Genomic DNA, 20494 nt, shown 5'->3' on the forward strand with positions numbered 1-20494 from the left:
TTCCTTTTTCTCCACAGGCACATTCTTGTCACTTGGCTCATCAGCAGGTTACCATCAGTGATGGATGTGTTTACGCGGCTATTTTCCTACTCGTCTGGGTCTTGTGATCTGAGTGATGAAGGACTGTGAGGACAAGAGCTGAGTGGTGTTTCAATTAGCGAATCATTTTTCTGTCTGCACTAAAATAGTTTCCCGCGTGTTTAAGTAAGACACAAAAATGATTTTGTGTCGATTTTGTGTTTTGGCAACCAAATTAGTCTGAAATGATTATCTATCTCGTGGCCTCCTGGTTTTATAGATATTTTTGAGTATATGGACTAAAATTTTCATTTTTTCCTGTAACTATAAGGAAGTGAATCAAACTAATGAATTAAGTTGGCTAATGAACAAACTTGTTAACTATGATTTGGGGGCAGAGACATGAGACCTGTCCTCCGCCCAACTACATCCCAATGAGGCGTTTATTCCTGCAGGCACATATGACCTATAACATGTGACCACCTCCTGTGATTGTGAGAGCAGCTCTCCATATGAACTGTGAAAAGGCTGTAGATGAAGGTGATGGTAGCGTTGACAAAAAAAAAAAAAAGAAGATATTTAGCCCTAACCTCAGAACATTCTTTGGCCATACCCAAACAGGAAGTGACAAATTTTCACTGGCACTAATGGTATAATGAGGATAAATAATGGATTTTAGCCACAATCACGTACTGCGATGATACTGTCCAAACTCAACCATCAAGAGAAAAAAGTGTTTCCGTAAAGTGTAACTGAAAAAGACACTGTCTTATTTTGGTCTTGGACAAGTGTCATAAATGCATAAAACCACGAGATCCCTAGCCTCCCTCCTACTTCCTTATGAGGATTTTGTAACTTATTAAAGGAAATACTTCAGAATGACATGTGCTTTTTTTGTGGAAATGCTCACGTGTGTCATATTCACCTTCTGTTACCTTTTGGGGCAGTGCTTTACCTAATGCTGTTACCTTGTATTTAAAGGTATGAACAAACAACCAATATAATTGTTTCAGTTGAGGAAATTTGTTGGTGATCTTTTTTTAATACCTCTGTTGTTCCAAGCCACCAGTATCCAGATTAGCCAAATCAAACTTGTAAATTCACTCTGTTGTTGATCCTTGCCAGTGGTTTTTATAGTAGTCGAAAGTCATTTTTATACATGGATGAATGATGTTGACGACAAGCATACATAATGCATACTGACACGAAGCCAAAGTACTTCTGTATTTTGGCTTTATTTTTGTTAAACAAACAAAGAAACGGTGATATGTCATGTATTGTTGTTGATCTGAGGTTGTATTTACTTCATTTTAAGAGCTGGTAAGGACCAGATGATTTTTTTATTATGTCCTGACACATAAAAACGTAGAATTGAAAGAGAGTACACTCTTTTTGCACACAACTGTAAATCAGAGGCAGTAAAAGGAGGTTGCAATTGCAAAATGAAGCGAAGGAATGGAAGTCATTTCCATTTGAGCTACAATCTGTATTGTAAGACACCTGTAAAAACATAATTTTTCATCCTCAAGCTGTGGGGGAATTGTAGGAGGAAAGCTGGAAATGACAAGAATCCCTAAATGAAGAAGTGGATGCGGAAAAGAAGAGGGAGAAAAAAAAGCACATATGCTTGGTTTTAAGTGTTTAAACTGGAAATACTTTTGATCAAGATAATATCTGGTGCACACATTTTCAGTTCGAAATGTCTGGCAAGGTTAAATTTGGGAAAACAGCTGGTCCTCATGCAATCTCTGCATTGCTACATTAAACACACATGCACTCATACAGAGACACGGACAGAGCGGCCCTCCCTGACTTCAGGCCTCAGTGTTCTGGCTCGTGACTCGCCTGCTTCCGGCCGACCTTCCTGGTGTTGCACCTGCTTCAGTGACCCAGAGGTCTATTTTTGCCGATTCAGTTTCAGCCCGAGCCTGTCTTTGAAGCTCTGAGACGAAACCCAAAACCTTCGCTATCTGTTTTATGTGTTCCAGACTGAACCACCAACTCAGCTTCAACACACAACTGGTAGATCCATTCGCATCTGCTACAGTGATTTGGGACACTATCATTTTATTGTGTGACACACTATATGTATCAAACTGCAGTTTAGTGTACTCAAGGGGTTAGAATGATTGAAAACTGTTTTCTGATGTCCAGAAGGGAATGTTTTGAAGCCATTAAGAGTCTTTGACCCTGGCAGTATAAGTGATGCCCTATCTATAGATCTTCTGTTGTTGGTATATCACTGTCATCTTGGCTTTTATTTATTTTTGCTTTTGGAAAAAAAAAGCAAAAAAAAAACAAAACCTGCCGACATAGCTGGGCCTCTTAGCCAAACTCAAAGACGGATAGAAAAGACTTTCCCTTGGAAATACGTGGAAAATGCTTTGGGACAGAAGAAGAATTTGTCAGGAAGAAGAAAAGCCAGCAGAGTTTTAAGTTAGCTTAACTTTATTTTGTCCATATGGTTTCGTGTCACAAATCCAGACTTTTTCATTCCTATAAAAGCTATTACTGGTAGTAATCCAAAACGTGCGCATATATGTTTTATATGTACAGTGGGTGGGCTGCACAGTTGACTCTGTGGTTGCTTTAACTCTCGTTTTTGTGGCAGTGAGGGAGCCGGCTGTCAGTCTGCAGGGGGACACCAGGGAACGACCAGGCTGCCTCCATCTGTGGCTCCCCTCATCTCTGTCAGCGTGGGTGGGAAGAATGGCAGGCAAGTCCTGGATACATCTACACTGTCAACAATCAGTCCGCACTGTGGTGAACCAGGAAGCTGCTCCCACACCTAAATGACATCGCTCATATTTGACAGTCTAGTTTCTGTCTAAATATCTGGTATGTGCTCCAAAGTCCAACTGCAGTACAGATTTTCTTGACCCACTTAACAGTGTCTGTGTTCTCCTTGCTGCTTTTAGTAATTTTTTAACAGGAAAAGAAGATTTTAAATGTAGAGAAATTTTGCTTAAGCCTAACTTTATATACCGTTTGTTGTCAAATTTAGTAGCTATCAGTAAACTGCTAATAAATGCATGCGGTAACAGGCAGGGATTTAAATATCTCTTCATCAGAATTATACATTATTTTGGTGACGGTGGGGACAAGCTTGAAACACACCTGAAACAACTGATTTGCAAAGTTGGAGGAGCTATTCAAGGGACCCCTTGCTTGGGATGTAAAAACTCCATCAAATTCAGCCCATATTTTGTGAGGTTGCAGGATGAAAAATGGGATTTGAACAGATATTGTACAAGAGTGAAAATGAGAAGCAGCAGAATGTTTTGAATGCTGCGGCGTGGGACATAACTCGAATCCCCTCCCGTACATGTATGCTGGGAAAAAAAGATGGTGGTCTAATTAAATGACCGTGTCGAGCTGTAACTGTGGTGCTACACTGTGTATGCGGTCATGTTTGGTTAGGTTTAGTCACGAAAACTACTTGGAACTACTGAGGAAAGAGCATTGTGGTGTGCCATGAAGTTCAACCATTAAAAATCCTGAAACTTCCTCTCAGAATATTCTTGTGTTACGCAGTGGGAGTGACACCAAGGACTTCTGGCTTCGAAAAATTGAGATTATGTGAACATGACTGAGAAATGCGGATATCACTTGTATCTTTTGTTAGAACAGTAAAATTGCAACGTTTTCTCTGGCATCCGGGTTGTAAATGAACTGGTTATGAATGAGAACAGTCTTGTGAAGTATTAGCAGGTTCTCACTGAGAAAGTTTAATGAATGCAAGAGAAAAAATAGCATTTTTGCTATAAAAAGGAAAGAAAAGTTTGCTCAAGAGTTGTTGAGCACACATAAAGATGTGGTTAGATGGTAACTACAACTACCAAATGCTGATATATTAGGAAAAGTAATTCAATGAATAAAATAGGTATGAGTATTTCCTGATTTCACAAAAAACAAACAAACAAACAAAAAATAGCTATGACATTCACTCATTGGTTTTATCTCCAGAAACTTACCTTGTGTGTTTCAATGGTGATTCACATTGAATGTGTGAGGAGAAATGGGAAAGAAGAAGAAAAATAATTGATTGTATTCATCCAATAACCCTCATGATGAGTTTTATTTCTTGCGTGAAGAGCTCTTCAATCTAGCTTATCTCAGGCATAAATACAGACAGTTGGTCAGAAGTGCGACTATGTATACATGCTGCCTTGTCATGCTGACTCACAACATCTTAGTTTCCCTCTGTAGGATTTATGAACTGAAGGAAAGTGTTTCATTGTGTTGAAAAGATCAAGGTCACAGCTAGTCTCAATCTGAGTGTAAACATGACAAAATAAGGCATGTCACATGTTTATGTTTGTTTATGTTTATGCATTTGGCAGATGCTTTTATCCAAAGCGACTTACAGGTAGGCAGGTAGGGTAAGGGGGTCTTGCCTAAGGACCCCTAATGGAGGTAGTACCTTTCATGCACATCTTCACTTCATGCTCTACAGCATCACCAGGAATGATTTATAATCAAGACACCGATGAGAGAGCAAGACATTGTATCTCAAAGAGAAATGTCAAAGGCAACATATGGCTTTCACTGAGGTGTGATGATCTGTAAACATACCTCTTGGTTCCAATGAATGATATAAACCTTAAATATAACAGTGACAAAGTTAACAGCTGCATTCTGGGAAAAAAATACTTTTCATTTTCTAAAAAATACCTATTAAACTGTGTCTGAGATGAAGGATCGCACGGGAAGAAGAAAAGGTTGGCAAGCAAAAAACTGAGAATGGGCAAATGACATGACAAACAGTGTGAGATAAAAAACAGGTTTAATTATCTGTCATACCGAAAGGGGGAGGAGAAGCATGAGAGTGATATATTAGTCAGGAAAAGTAGAATAAGAGATGGGTTGTAGGTGAAAGAATGAGCTGGATCACGAAAGAAAAAGGCCAGAGGCCATTGCTCAACCACTAAGTGAACAATGATGTGTTACAGCTCATTAGATGAAAAGTACTGGCACAAACCCAAAGTGTTATCTGCTAGAACTGTATGGAGCAGCAAAGCTACATACCATCTGTGAACATGATATGATGTGACTCATCCTATGTGCACATCTTCAACTGTCTCTTCACTTTCTTTGTTCTGTTTTTCTCTTCCCATGCACACACACACACATCAGTGTACTAGAGACAGGTGATGAGAGGTGGAAAATGCAGGGAAAGGAAGTTTAGATAATTCCAGCTGTATGCTCTGAACATTTACAACCAAAAGCAATGCAGTGGGGCTGTTTCACACTAAACATGTATGTGCAACATCGTGCAGAGTTGAGCTGACATCTGGGCCCCTTACGGCCCCATCTATAGGGCTACCCTTGTCTTTTAATACATCCGTCACGACTGTGTCAATAACTGCAGCACGCTGCATGGTTAAAGGTGTGCATCTATAGTGTTAGGATAAGAAGTGATTTGTCCACATTTAAGGAAATGTGTATAGTACAAAATGAGAGCATGGAGGCAGACATATGGAAACACCAACATATGGCTGACAGACCATTGAGAACTGCAGTGAAAGAAAATATACTTAAAAGTTGTCTCCTGACATTAAAAAAACTCCTATGCACCTATCAAAATTACACATTTAGAAGTTTTTCCATGAAAATGATTTATTTCTGCCTTACAATTGATGACATGCAACTCTACACCTAATTTAGTATGCATCCATCTATGAACATGCTGAATTTGTCCTTCCTCTGTCTTCACATTTAGCAATTCATCTTGAACCCTGTTCAAATTCTCGTCCTCGCTTGCTATCCAAAAGGAACTTGTTGCCTATTAGAGTAGTTTAGTCATGCACGTTCAAATAGGAAACAGATTTTGAAGAAGTTGGGAAAAGGGTGAATTGGACACATGTTGCTGCATCAGAATGTTAATGTACACAAACAGAAAAACGCAGAAAGATAAAGTGAATAAATTCGCTCATCGTATTACAATTCAGTAGCAGCGTGAAGCAGGACAGCAGTGGGCCCTGCAGTAAATTGCTTGAGATGGGACAAATAGTCTGAAACCTCACCCATCAGATGGCCCATTAGATGGTTCAGATTATGTGGGTTCTGTGATGGGGGCTTCGTGGAATGGCTTGCTTCCCACACATGCCTTCAGACACAACCCACGGAGCCACTTTTCCACAACAATGGAAACAACTTCAGCAAAGAAAAGCCATAACTAATCTTATTCAGTGTTTTTGAGACAGTCATTGGGACTAATTACTCTGACTCCTTGTTTGACTCGTGATGTGTCTTCATGTATATATTTTCATTGAAGGAAGTCTTTAATATGATCATAGTCATAGAAATCATTTGGAACATATGGAAAATCACTGAATAGACAAACAGACAAATGCTATCACACGTGATGTCACGTTTCTATCTGAAAAAGCTGTAGTAAGTGAGCGTAAGTAGTAAGTGTAGTAAGTGAACAGAAAGATCTCTGTCATGCTGAGCAATTCAGCAGTTTTATCTCTGCCATTCAGCCCTTGCTACTCCTGATACACTTCTGAGTGGATTCCGTTTCCTCCTTGTAGTGGTTATTCATTCTATGCAGCAATGTTTGACTGAACAGAAACCAAAGAGCTGCATGTCAGCAGCGTCACGGTGTCCCCTTGCTGATACTGACTGTAGGAGCCAGAGCAATGATCCCAAGGTAAATGTTAACCTGATCATTCATTCATTCACAGACTGACGAGCCTACACTACGAAATGCACAGAGTAGAATTAACTCTCACATTGTACGAACAAACAAGTGCTCACAGATATGAGCACAGAACTACCCTACTGCTAATAATGTGTTGCCAAATGACAAAAGTAGATAAACACCGTTCTCATTTCCTAGCTCTGAAAGCTAGCCCCACACCACCAGTTGAGCGGATTAGTCTCTTTGGTTTGCAACATTTTAAACCCTGATACTTTGAAGCTGTGCCTTTTGAGACTTTCATTGGGGTATTTCTGTTTTGTGAGTCATGCAGCATATGAAAATGTGTTAATAAATGCATTCTTGAAATGATCCAAACTAGTATTGTCATGTAAAAATTAGAAGTGCACTGGTAGAGTTTATCTACAGGCACGGCCAATGACCTATTTTGCAATTTCAAAGAAAGTGATGAATTCGCACCAAAATTGCTCACCTCTGCCCTCATTGTGACAGAAGAAGCAATTTAGGTTTACAACAGTATAACCTTACCTTGCAATGTGGCTGGATTTTCTGATGATCTGTGTTATTCGCAAGATTCACAACAGCATGATATTGAGAGAATCCATCTTGCCAGACTGCAGACTTTGTGTTTGTGGCCATGTGGCAGTCTTTCCAGACCAGTCAGTCTTTTACTGGCAGCTGCAGTCAGGTGTGACCCGCAGTCAACAGTTTTCCGCTGCTAAAGAGGTTTGAACTACTAGATGATGTTAAATCATCAGTTGTCTGAACATAAGTGTTTTTTGGAGCAATGAATGCCATCAAGGATTTTAGTGAAGCTTTTGTCCTTGTCCCAACTAGAGTAACGGAGATTGAATGGTGATAAATAGATTGTTATTTCAACTTTTACACTCACTTTCCAACAAAGGTTTCCCAGATGGTTCTGTGTAACAAATCATCTGGTGCCTCAAGTGAGCATTTCCAGGCTTTTTAAAATTCATTTTTTATTTAACAGCAGTCAAACGTCCCTAAATCTTTTACCACTGCCAACATTTGATCATATGAGCCACGTTTAATGCAGCTGACCCAAGAATTTTTTTCATAGCTGTGACCTTAGCCCCAGAAAATCTAAATAAATGCATCATCAGCTACAAGAAAAGATTACAGGACAAAGCTTTTTATGTATCAGCTGTCACATAAGGTTTTAAAGCAAACAAATTCACTATGTAGTTGCCATATATATTGTACATATCATTGTTCCTATATGAAGAGATAGGAAATTGCAGTTATAGAGAAGGTAGAAAAATGACCCTTTTAGAGTAAAATGGAAGATTCGGCAAGAAAAGCTTGAGGATGTTAATGTGGACATATTCTGAAAGGTCAGGGCCCGCTTATCAAACACACAGGAATGTGAAGGTCAAAGACCCCTGCACTGATGAAAGACGCAGCTACTCATCTGTCTTTATTTATTACGTCAAGATTTCCTTTCTTTCTCCTTATACCTCTATCAGGGATTTTTTTCTGGCAAATTTGCATGTGTGTGCTGTGCGGATGGATGGCAGCGAGAGGTGACTTCCATGGTGCTTCGATTGGTTTTGCCAGAGGACATGCGACAGAGAGACGTTTTTTGTTTAAACTTAACAGCTGTTTCAGTGCAAAAATGTGAAGCTACTTCCTTAGCTGCAGTGTTATAAACACAAAACTGCAGAACTTCTCTCTCAGTGGGACTTTTTGGCAGTATTTATTTGAGCTCCAGGCCAAGAAAAGTACTGTTTGCAAAGTCTTTTCAAACACAAAAGTCTGAGAAAAAAAACACAAATGGATGATGCAACAGAAAAGTCACTTGACACTCGTGCTGTTTGCTTGGTTTATTAGAGGTATATTGTCAAACATTTTACAAGCTGTTGCTTAAATGTTTCCATTTAGAGAGAAAAATACAACACGGAAAAACATTTACTAAGCTCAGCAGAGAACACTTTTAAAGCCCCTGTTTGAAAGGCACTAAAGTCCCAGGTTTAATATCACTCATCCATTGTTTTTGTTTGTTTTCTTGACACATGCGGACACGACTATCGCAAAGACACCTGTTGTTACACACTTCAGCACCTACAATACATAGAGCTTTCAATTGATGTGTTAGTTGAGCCTCTAGAGGTAATACCACTTATGTCTGCTATCACGTGTTGTACAGCAAAATGTGTGCAGTGATAAGGAGGGAGGTAACACGGACTGTTAATTCAAAACACTGAACATTTGCATTGATATAAAGCTATCATAACTTACTTCATGTGGATGGAAGGCTTTCAGTTTGCTCTATGCTCCGATGAGTGCAGGTATCTTAAATATTTTCAAGATTAAATACATCATATTGCTGCTTTTAAATACATAATGTGTCTTTTAAGTTAGAATTCAGTGGAATTATGTATAATCACAAGACAACCATTACATGACATTTCTTCATGTCTGCAAACAAAATTTACAAAAAGTCTCTTTTTCTTAAATAATAATGATAGTAGTACATTCAAATAATAGCATAATAGTTCCTCAGCATTATTGTTGTTGTTTTAAATAGCTTGTTATGTAGTGGTTGCTTGTAAGGGACAGTCTGCCACTAGCTTTGATAAAAAGAGATGAACCCCTTTTTTTTTTTTGGCTTGAATACTGCAGAAACAACACTGTCAAAAATATTCTTGATGCCGAGCTCGTGTCATCGTCTTATTGCTGACGCGATCAGTCATCAGTGACTCCACCCGAAAGGTACAGAACTGTTTAAATGCTGCACCACAGCTTGAAATGAAAGAAGAAAAAGTCGGCTACATGAGCATGTGCCTGCAGGACAGCTTCGTCAGAGGTTGATGAGTTGAAAAGTCGAAGGTGCACCCTCTGTTGTTAAAGCAGTGGCTTCTAATAACAGAACAAGCAGACTGTCAGCTGATGATGTATAGAGCTGCATCATCGCCAAATGGGAGAAGAAAGTAATTCCTGGCAGTTTTCTTGTGGTAATAACTTTTCTGCTCACACGTATTCCTTTGCCCTGTAGTCTAGTCATTTATTCTGTTGTATGGCAGTCTTTAGTTTTCTTTCTTTCTTTCTTTTCTTTTTTTATATCTGACCTCTTGCTCCTGATGATGGTGATTTAGCTGCTTTATCTATTCCCTTATATCCCTCCTCTCCACTAATTTCTTATGCTGCTACATATGCCTCTATCAGTCTGCTTGTTTGCAGTTTTCAGGCTGCTACAGTCTCTTCTTCCCACCATCTACCCCTTTCACTCTTCTGTTCTTTCATACTCCCGCAATGCTCCTCTGTCCACGCGTGAGTGTCCCTGTTTTCTCCAAACATCTACCAGCAGCCACAGCTCTCCACCACCATGTCCTGATAATTCTTCAGCACAACTCGGTCTTGAGGGTCCAGGTAGAGCAGGGCAATGGGGCTGAGGGAGGTGGGGACGCAGCAGGCCCGCGGCACCGCTCCATTTACAGAGTTTACCATAGTTTGAACCACAGCATGGCTCGAGGCATTCATGTGGTCAGCCAGAGGATAACGACACTCTCCCAGGCAGAAGAAGGCATCATAGCCGCTGGGCGCGATGATCCACTTATGCCAACCAACATCTTTGAAATCTACATATAGAGGATGACGGCGGCATCTGCCACGAGAAAGCCGCTTCAGTTTTGCAGAATGACCACCATTTCTTTTGACCCTTCCACGGTCGCTCCAGCTGACCCCTCCTTTATCATCCCCCCAGCCTTGCACTGGAAACCCCATTTTTTTGGACCTTCCCCATCCTTTTTCTCTAATGTGACCTTTGCTGTTGTTCCTGGTCCTCACTTTTGACCCCTTTCTCCCTCTCATCCTCTGGCCATTACCAGAGGTTCTCCTGTTATGTTTGACCAAAGGCTCTCCATGGCCATCGTGACTATAAGTCACCAAGAGGGGTCTCTCATGGGCCCAACTGTGATCGTCCTGGCCGACAGACCTGCACACCCTCAGGTGTCCCTCTTTTTGTTGCTCTGCCTCTTTTTCGCCTGCTGCAGAGGAAAAGATGTGGTCTGGAAGTGAGGTGGTGCTGTTCTCAGGCCTGACCTCTAGGAGGAAACCCAGACTGCCAGTCCCAGCATGGACCTTATGGAGGAGCGCTGCACTTAGACTAAAAGCCTCCCAAAAAACACTTGGTTTAGGATTGTGGAGACCATTGGTGAGTAACCGTGTCTCCAGCAAAGTGGGCTCAGGATCCTCGTAGTGCTTAGAGAGGTATAGGTTTAGTCTGTGGGGACCGGTGCCCAGGTAGGCTCTGTCACCATGGAGGAGCCGTAGCTCAGCAGAGAGCACAGTCTCATCCTGAGGGATGGAGGAGATATTGAAGGATATGTGAACTCTCGTATGATCCTTTGCTTGGGGACTGTCTCCGAGAGGCTCTGAGTAAAAGAGAAAAAGGGAAGATGGGAGTTTAGTATTGTTTAGACTTAGGTTTTATTCAATTGCATCCGTTTACAAGTTATTTCTTGAATAGTGTCAGTGGCAGGAAAATAACAGCAAACAATTAAAAAATTGATTATCAGAATTAAAATGGGAAATGTTCAAAAGGGAATTCACAGAATCAGAGACGATATATGTATTCTTCCACTAAAAGTAAAAGTTTCCATGAGCTCAGCTAAAGTCTGAGTTTAACCAAGCAAGTCAGCACTATGGCTGAATATTCCCTCCATGGAAATACAGTGCACTATTACAGTCAAATTGTCAGGTTTTAAAATGGATAAACCCCAGGAGTTTGTTGCATATGAGAATCCAAGTCCAGTTTCCATTTTATCCCCATGTGAGCTTCCCACATGAATTACACTCAGGGACATGGGTACTTAATGGGTATAGGCCCAAAATGAGCATTTATCTGGGGTAGACCCAGGTGGACAACTTATACGGGACCAACAGGGAGCCACTGGACCATCCTATCTTGGGCTAATTTTTCAGCTGATGTCCAACTCACATATCCAAATACTCGCTTTCCTGCAGGGTGGAGCAAACTTTTCAGGGCTGTCGAATGGGAACAAGGTTAAATCTACCATTAGCATTCAGCACAACATTGTTAACTGTATCATAAAATAGATGGCCCACATTATCTGTGTACACCTTATTTACTTTAGCTGTATGAGCAGTATGAGGGTCTCCACATATTGATTCAGGGTTTGAATAATGCTCAGAGAAAGAATTTAAGCTCCAGTTGGGGTAATGACACAGGACAGGTTGTCATCCCTTACTTGTTTGTCTTATACAAGGTCAGAAATGAAAATAGTAAACTGTAGATACTATCACACAACATCACTTCCTGAGTCAAAGCTACATAATCATAAAGTTTTTATTTTTCAACACAACAGAGGAGGTGCGGAAGCTGTTTTCTGGGTAAGTGTTAAAGGAAACCCACATTAGATGTGGTTTCGCTATTGCAAACTATCTGCTCTTTTGCCAGCATTTCTTTGTGCTGCGCCAGGTATACAGCCTTCAGGCCAATATTTGCTCTTTTGCTCCCTAAGACATTAATTAATCTGTGATCAGAAGGGCAAGATGAAGAGTCCAAAGAATCCACAATCCAAGATCAAAGTCTCTTAAGTGTGAAACACGCATCGAAACACGTTCTTACCATGTACTGTATATAAAAAGTAGATGTAGCTAACCATTGGTTTATTTAAAGTGGTATTATCATGTCAAATTTTGATCTTAGCCACTTACTTTTTGAAGAATTGAAACAGTCCACTTGAAAAATTTGAAATTTTTTTTCTTATTATGAGCAATCCATGGACCTGAGAGAGCTGAGGAAACTACACACACCCATGCTGTACGTAGTCACCTGTCAATCCCAGTTTAGCTCTACCCTTCAGCATACGCTACTCTTTTTATTTTACTGTAGTTCAGACTACAATTTACCATTTCAATAACAGGTAATGTTGAAGAGAAGCTGAAGGTACGGACTGAGACCATAGACTCATTAGGATATTTACTGAGGTAACACAACAAGTGAGTTTGGGGTAATTTTAATCCTTTTTACAGCTGGAAGGATTCTTTTTAACCCCCGCTTTAGAATGAACTAAAACTCGTCATCAGTGTTTCATCAGTGACTTCTTGTAGGAGACATAAATTCCAGCACCATTTGCACTCACTCACCTTTTGACTGTCTGAACTCTAAATATGATTCAGTTCTGCACTCTTAGATAACAAAGCATGAGAACCATCACAGTGGATCAGAAAGCTTACCGCTGTGGTGGAAGCTGCGTACAGTGTTGGCCTGCTGAATGTGCTGGCTGGGGAAATTAAACGAAGGGTCTTCCAGTAGATGGTACTGCTGCTGGTGGAAGCGGTAAAGATCAAGGAGGTACCGTGGCACCGGTACTCCAGGTCGTGGGTCGGGCTGAGACTGCAGGCCCAGCCGGCTCAAGAGGAGAGTCTGGATGGTCTGAGCCAGGTTGGGATCTGGGAGTGATGGCGTGGGTGATGAGGAGGAAGGTGCGGGGGACACCCTGCCATGATCGATCTCACTAAGGTCTCCACCCTGGCGACCAGATGAGGCTTGAGGTAGCAGCAAGACCATGAGGAGCAGGAGGTTAGCAGGGAGCATGGTGGACCTGGAGTGGGTGGGGAGGAGAGATGATTTGGTGGAGAAAAAAAACAAGCACAAGAAAGAGCCCCAAACATCAAGACACAGATCTGTAAAGGCATATTATGTATAACCTTTCTCTCCTTTAGCGTTAAGAATGTTAAATTTAAGTGTTTCTGCACAATTTATGTTTCAAACAAAGAGAATGTAAATGACATTACATAATGACGGAATATAAAGTATTGGTGGAGAAATCTGCAGAAAAGATAGCCCCTACGAGATGCTCATGAACTCTGTATATCATGCTCATGTCTTCTCCTTCCTGGACACACCAGTTTCTCATTAGTCTTTAGCCTTCATGTGGCATATGTTCAAGAAATTTACTGTCCACATATCCACACAAAGCTATTTGCTTGTTACCTCTGGCTGTTGAAACAGTGCTACTTTGTTTTTTCTTTGTTAATTTATGGTGAGCTTTGTACCCTAAAGGACAATATATCTCACTGGACACCTGAGGAGGAGTAATTAAGCACCTTCTATCTGTAATCTGTAATTTAACCATGCTGTGTGTTTGTGTGTGAAAGGTATCAGAGTGCTTTGTATCAACAACTTCTGGCATTAATCAAATGCTTAGGACTCTGATGGTGTTATGGAGTTATATAGTCCTGACACAATGACAGATGACCAGATTTCTTCTCTCTTCCTCTTCAAATCACCAGAGAATACAGGCATAAAGTAGCTTTCAATAACTTTCCCTGTGTGAGGGAGTGAAGAAGACATATATCTATTAATCTGATTAAACTGACACTTTAATTATTGGTTTCTTCTAGACATTTGTTAGGAACCAAATAATAGATCTTTATAGAACAAACAGGTCTGGTTGTTGTCTGCACTAATTCTAAGATAAGCAAAGCTGTGACATTCACAGCCCAGATTCAGTCGTTTCATGTTGAAGGGTCAATCTGGTGGGATATTAGGGTTGAGTTCTGTATTTCTGTGAAACTGGGAAAAACACTTGACTGCAAAAGTGGGAGCAGGTCCAGGCCTCTTTGTTAGCATGATTACAGTAAAGAAAAACAAAAAAACTACCAAGCCAAACAAAAAGAGAGAAGCTTTGCAGCTGGTCTCAATCACTTTCTTAAAATCTGCAAAAAGCCCAACGGACATTGGTGGAGGATGCACTCTCTGCTTCTCCAGTTTGTGTTAGGGTCAACTATCATCATAGAAATGACGTACCGGCACTTGTTTCTATAAGACTTCTACACGTCTGTAGAATAATTGCTCTCTTGAAGAATACGGACCTACGCTGTATGAGGACAATGCCAGCGACAGCTTGACTTGTTATGGAGAGACTGACATATACTGTCTGAGAGAAACAGAGAAAAAGAAAAGTCACAGGTTTGAATCAATTACATCAGATAAGTGTTAGCTTTGCACTGATGTTATACTCTATATGATGTAATATACCGTCATTAATTCATATTTACTGTGTTCGAACTTACTCTTAAATCATGATCTAAAGTTGGCTTTTTTGCGTTCAAAGGCGTTTCACATTGAGGTGAATTGTTGAAAACATTTTCTTGTGAGTAAACTCAGATAAACTTAGTTGTAATGAGGAATCAGTTCATTTTGTAATTCAGAAAAATGTTTATTCATCAGTTATTTTTGGTCAGTTATCTATTTATTTGCTAAAAAAACAAACCAAACCAAAAGAAGAAGAAGAAGAAAAATCCTAAATCTTCAGTGCTGCTCCTTTTTGTCTGCAGCCTCTCGGCAGGAAGCTGTGTTCTGATAAAAGGTGTCTAGTTGTTTCAGTACGTGTTTGGATCTCTGTGAGTGATATGGCAGCTGGGTTGGACTTTAAGCTCTGTATGGTTTAGTATGAATATTCTCATAGTTTATATTTTTATGTAAGTACAAATTCAACATTACATTGAAATGCAAATGGTGCCAATACTGAAGATGAAGTGCTTTGTGGAGGAATTTGATGCTCAAGTTGTTGACTTATATATAAAATAATATAATTTGGTTAAACTGTAATTTGCATTTGTGTGGCAGTAATCTTGTCATGTAAGAAGTTATTTTTTTAAACACTAACTGGGGATGAGGAATCTGTTTGCGGTGGTTCTGTGCAGAAACAGAGTGGCATGTTCTTAAAAATAAAGTTCAGATAACGCAATCCATCTCTGCTCATTCAATCATTGTTTTAATGTGGATTTGCTTAAATATCAACTTCTGAGTCCTTTTGAACTGCATCTGGTGATGTTCAAATTCCCTTCATGATTTTTTTCAAAGTGAGGTAATTTACACCTATCCAGGGGTCTCTCTGGAGCTTTCTTAAGTTGTGTTTAGTTCTGTCCAGCAACATCTGTTTCACTCACTTGATGCAGATGCTCAAATGACTGATCTCCCACATATGCCACAGCAGTGTTCCTTTAGTTAATCTTCACTTTGCTGAGAAGGTTAAGCTTTCTGACACGAAACAAGTGATCCGTTTATTTTCCACCATGACTATTCTCAGTGCGGGAATCACTCGACCACAGTCAGAGGTCACACAATTACTAATAAAACCTGACTAACACCCTGCATCTTTACGGCAAAGGTGTTAATAACTGAAAGAGTAATTACAAGCCTGCAAGGTAATAGCTCTCCTGACCTGAGGAGGTCAAGGCGAGGTGTTAAAGGGTCAGTGCAAAGGTGTAAAACTTGACTGGGCATCAGAAGACAAATGAACTGAGCAGAATATAACAGTTTAAAACTGTGATCGTAGTTGACTGGACTAATATCTGTTTTTCATCCCATTTTATCTTAATACAACTTAACCATAAAGAAAATAAAATTAACTTAAAGCGCATGACAAAGAAAAAGAAAGACAAAAAACACGAGATTGTTTCTATTGTAATCTACAAACTGTTAAGAAAATGATCTTAACCCTGTCTCATTCATCCTATTTTACAAGTCGTAACTTCTAAAGTTTGAGCCTGCATCCTTTCTCTCATCCACTGGATTGCACTTGGTGAACGTGAGTTCTTCTAAGAAGAATCAGTCTTTGTGCTAACAAAATGACAATTTTTTTCATTAAACTAAGATGACTTCTTGGCTTTTTTGTGATGACAAAATGGGCAACCGTAGGATCGGATTGAATCTCCAAATTAATAACGTCAGACATACTTTTGAAAAGTGTATTCCAAAAGAAATATCCCATTTTTGAGAAAGAGCACATCTGCTTCACCGTCTGTGGAAGCACTTTAAGTATGTTGTTATCTCTTTTCTCGTATGAATCCTATCTCTCTGTTTCTCGCCTCTATCTCTTTATCTCATCTCTGTAAGGGACAGAGAATCGATTAGGGCCTCTACGACGAGATAACAGTGGTGTTTATGGCCAGGTGAACACATAATGACGCTGTAATGACTGCTAATCTTGCCACACTGTCAGAAAAGAGGTAAAAAGAGGTCACAGGTGTGAAGGCGTGTATATTTTTATACTAGCTCAATTGTGTCAATGTGTGTTGCTCATATGGTTGGTGGTTCAAAGGGCAGGCCTGGGAAAATAAGCCACCTCCAAGCGTGGGATTGTTGCTAGCTATCCATTAAACTCTTGCAGCCCCACCCAGGGCTGTTTCACCTGAGGCAGCGCAGCGGAGGACAATTACAGATTAGACATTCTGCTTAACGGCCTCTCCCTTATACTGTGGAAGCTTGTAAAGCACATTAAGAACAACAACACCACCTCTCTCCTGTACTTTCCTCACCTACAAAACCACCCAGGTGACTCTGAGGTACAAAGGTTCAGGCGTCAGATGGGTGTGTCGCTGTCTCTGTGAGGCAGAGACACAGATGAAAAGAGAGAAGGTGGGAAGCTCGCTCTTCATCACTTTGACATGTTCAAACGCTCTCTCTTCTCCCAGGGTGTCTGTGATTATCTGGTTCTATCTAATTTAAACAGGGAAAAGTGGATCCGGGCCTGATTTAGTAACCTGATATGCCGTGTGAATGAGGGTGTCACCTGCTCTCATGCCAAGTCATTCCACTTGACATTTTTACGATCACACCTCTACTGTCTCTCTTTTTATCTCTAAAGTTTTATAAATTTCCTGTCTGGCATAGGTCTGGCCTGAATGTGTATGAAAGAAATGCTAAGAGTGTTAATCTGTATAATTTATAGGTAATAGATAAGGCGAGGCGGAGGTATGAAGGTTTGGAGTTCAGCAGGATCATTTGTGCATCTTTTTCCTGTGTGCATGCGTACACCTCAGCCTATTAGATGTGACCTGACCTCCAGAGCAGACAGTAGCATGACCCTGGCGTGTGACAAGCGAGGGTCGTTGCTGGTCTGCCCCGTGTCTTTCTGAACTCACTGATTAAAACCTCTGACCTCTGACGTCCGTCTCTCTTTTTATCTGTTTATTTCAAACTCTGCTCCCTTTCCCCTTCCTCCTTCCTCTTTGCATTCCTTGAACTTTGTCCTGTTGCTTTGTCCTCCGTGTTGTCATACAGAACTGTGTGCAAATGTTCTCTTTTTCTTTGTACCAGTTTTTTTTTAATTCAACCTCAAATCATTTCCCCCCTTTTTCTCATCTGTCTCCTGACCTTCCATGTTAGAAATATGTGTTTTTGTGCTTCTTTGTATCACCTTCTTATTACTCTATCACTCTTGCTCCCCTTCCTCCTCCCCTAATAATGTTTCTCTTTTTTCCTATAGGTTCTAAATGAATGGTGTTTTTGCGGAAGAGTGCAGCAGACTGTTGCCGGGCCAGGGGGCCGGAGTGTCACCGCAGCCGGCTGATTTATCCACCGCCGCTGTCTTCATGTTACGCCTGGTCCCTCAACTTTCCCTTCCTGTTGTTCTTCCCGTGTTTCTTTTCCCAAATTCCTCCTTTCACTCTCCCTGATTTCTCCCCCCACCCCTGCTCCCGGCTCTCATTTTTCTATGCCGTTCCATTCTTTCAGAACTTGATACGTGCAGCATACATGCCACAGGGTTCATTTCTGCTCCCTGAGCAAATACTTGAAAATGTAGTGTCACATAGCCTCAAGAGCGAAAATGCAGAGTACATTACAGACATACACACCTGCAAACACTTCAGGACACATCTGCATTCATTGCTGCTCCTTGTCAACACTGTGGATCGTAAATTTAATCTACTGTAGGTTTGCAGTAGATGTTGCATCATCCTAATTTTGCTGAATCAGTATCTAATACATGACTTCAAGTTATGGAGTTAATATATAATGTAGGTGAAAAAGTTCTGTTTTCTGAGGCATAACAGATGAAATCACTGGAAGAATATATCAGGTGGGCTGCTATGTGGTGTTATTGGACTCTATTAGAACAACACTCTAATTCATCCCAGCTGGACTGATTAGCGGCCGCTATCCACGTACTCTACACATGCAGTCAGACACATGAATGTCCACGCAAAGAGCAGTACAGGGTTTAGACACACACTAACAGTCTTTAGGAGTGAGTTCATGCAAAATTGTGTAACCGTGAAGGGGCAGGGTTGCAAGAATGTGAGACAAATTGGAAAAAGATTTACAAATGCCCACACACGGTTGAGGGGACCTGGTAAATCCCTGCTCTACCTGACTGATGAGGTAACACATCTACACACAAACTCACACACACACACACACACACACACACACACACACACACACACACACACACACACTGATATGATGGTTTGGCTTCGGTCTCATCTGTGTGAGTTGGAAGAGAGCATCAATAGGTTTCATCCTTATGCCGCTCTTCAGCACGGGGATGCTCAGAGGTCTCGGTGTCACGGGTGCATTGTGGTTTACAGGAGGCCCCTCTAAGGTACAGCACTTCACCGGCATCAGTGGAAACACTGACGTCTAACCCACAACTGCTGAAAGCTCAGAGACTGCTCTCTGTGCTCGTCTGACAGCTAAACAGATGTGAAATACAGAACAAAAACACACCTCTGCTTTTTACATTAAAGCTGCAGCGTGTTAACACTGAGGGCCAATTCATACCGTGTATGCTGAAGTGGTGGTGAGTTATGCTCTTTGAACTCATAATGGGCACATTATTCTCAGACAAGTTGCTTACCGGACCTGATTTTGATTGAGCAACACAGTGTGCCAGCAGTGTATGCATGTGTGTGAGTTTCCCCAGGGCGACTAATGGCTTCAGCAGCGCAGTTCCTGTGGCCTGTGGCCTCACAAACAGATGTGTATGTCCATGTGTGTAAGAGAGGGCTGGGGATGTTGTACTCACGTCCAGGTGTGGTGGGATGTATGCAGAGTCCATGGTTTATCCTTGAGCTCCAGTGTTACGATCCCTCGGCTCGGTCTCTCGCTCCTTTGGACAGAATGGACAAAGTGGACTGTTCAGCTCTCTCTCTGTCAGTTTTCACCCCCGTCAGAGCAGCCAGTGTATATCTCTCCTATGTGACTATAGGTAACGCTGCTTGCTCCATGTTTTTCTTTCCTCTCTGCTCTCTCACTCAGCTTCTCATCCTGTTGTCACTGTCAGATAAGAAAACTTTTAAAAACATCCACCGGTTTCCCCTCTGCCTGCCTGACCTCTGCTTGTAAGCGCCACCCTTTCTCGTTTGCCTGCACTTCCACCTCTGGTTGTTTGAAACGAGCTGCTGCTGCTGCTCGAAGTTGCAGGAGGCAAATGAGTTGTGCGTCTGTCTGTACTGTATCACTGACAACAACTCCCTCTTGTTTCTAAGCCTCCTCACTTTGTCTGCCTCCTCTCCTCTCTACTCCGTTCCTCCCTTTTGTATCTCCTCCCCCTTTCCTCTCTCTCTTTCTAGCTCTCTCGCTCTCATGCAAACACACTCCTCCACAGACTTTTTCCCTTCATACCCAGTGTCCAGCTGGTAAACTTAGTTTAACTCTATTTGACTTTCCTGGCCACTCAGATCCTCTAAAATAGTGATGTCACCAAGAAAGGCCCCAGTACATTTACAGACTCTTATCTCTGTCTCTTCCACACACACACTAACAGATACAAACACATAAATGCACAGACACAGATGAAACTAAACACACACCTTTACCCACACACATGCACACAATCTAGTCTAGATAACCCTGGAGGTCAGCACGCACAAGCAGACTGATTGTTTTCCATGTCTCCTCCTTTAACAAACTCACCTGCTGCTTGTTATTGGCAACATTTTACTTTTCAGCCAACATGCTCGCAGACGGCCGCTCTTTCATTATAAATACCCATGACACTCAATGAGAGCTAACAGATTCAGTTACAAAAA

The 20494-nt window shown here is 41.1% G+C and overlaps 1 protein-coding gene across 1 annotated transcript; it reads right to left on the bottom strand.

Moving 5' to 3' along the window:
• Positions 1-8511: 8511 nt before the first annotated feature.
• On the bottom strand, positions 8512-20001 carry bmp16 (bone morphogenetic protein 16). Its single transcript, XM_075473407.1, has 3 exons — positions 19489-20001; positions 12905-13272; positions 8512-11076 (listed from the first exon to the last, which is right to left on the bottom strand). The coding sequence occupies exons 2-3, from the start codon at positions 13263-13265 to the stop codon at positions 10001-10003; spliced, it is 1437 nt and encodes a 478-aa protein (XP_075329522.1). The 5' UTR covers positions 13266-13272; positions 19489-20001; the 3' UTR covers positions 8512-10000.
• Between the last annotated feature and the right edge of the window lie 493 nt (positions 20002-20494).

The sequence above is a fragment of the Odontesthes bonariensis genome, chromosome 9 (assembly GCF_027942865.1).
Source record: "Odontesthes bonariensis isolate fOdoBon6 chromosome 9, fOdoBon6.hap1, whole genome shotgun sequence".
Classification (NCBI taxonomy): Eukaryota; Metazoa; Chordata; class Actinopteri; order Atheriniformes; family Atherinopsidae; genus Odontesthes; species Odontesthes bonariensis.

What these genes read in the sequence shown, in the direction of transcription:
- bmp16 (XM_075473407.1), bottom strand. Translation starts at nt 13,265, where the DNA reads ATGCTCCCTGCTAACCTCCTGCTCCTCATGGTCTTGCTGCTACCTCAA. An exon ending in ACGCAGCTTCCACCACAGCG is followed by an intron (nt 11,077 to 12,904) that starts GTAAGCTTTCTG and finishes TCTTTTACTCAG; the next exon opens with AGCCTCTCGGAGACAGTCCC.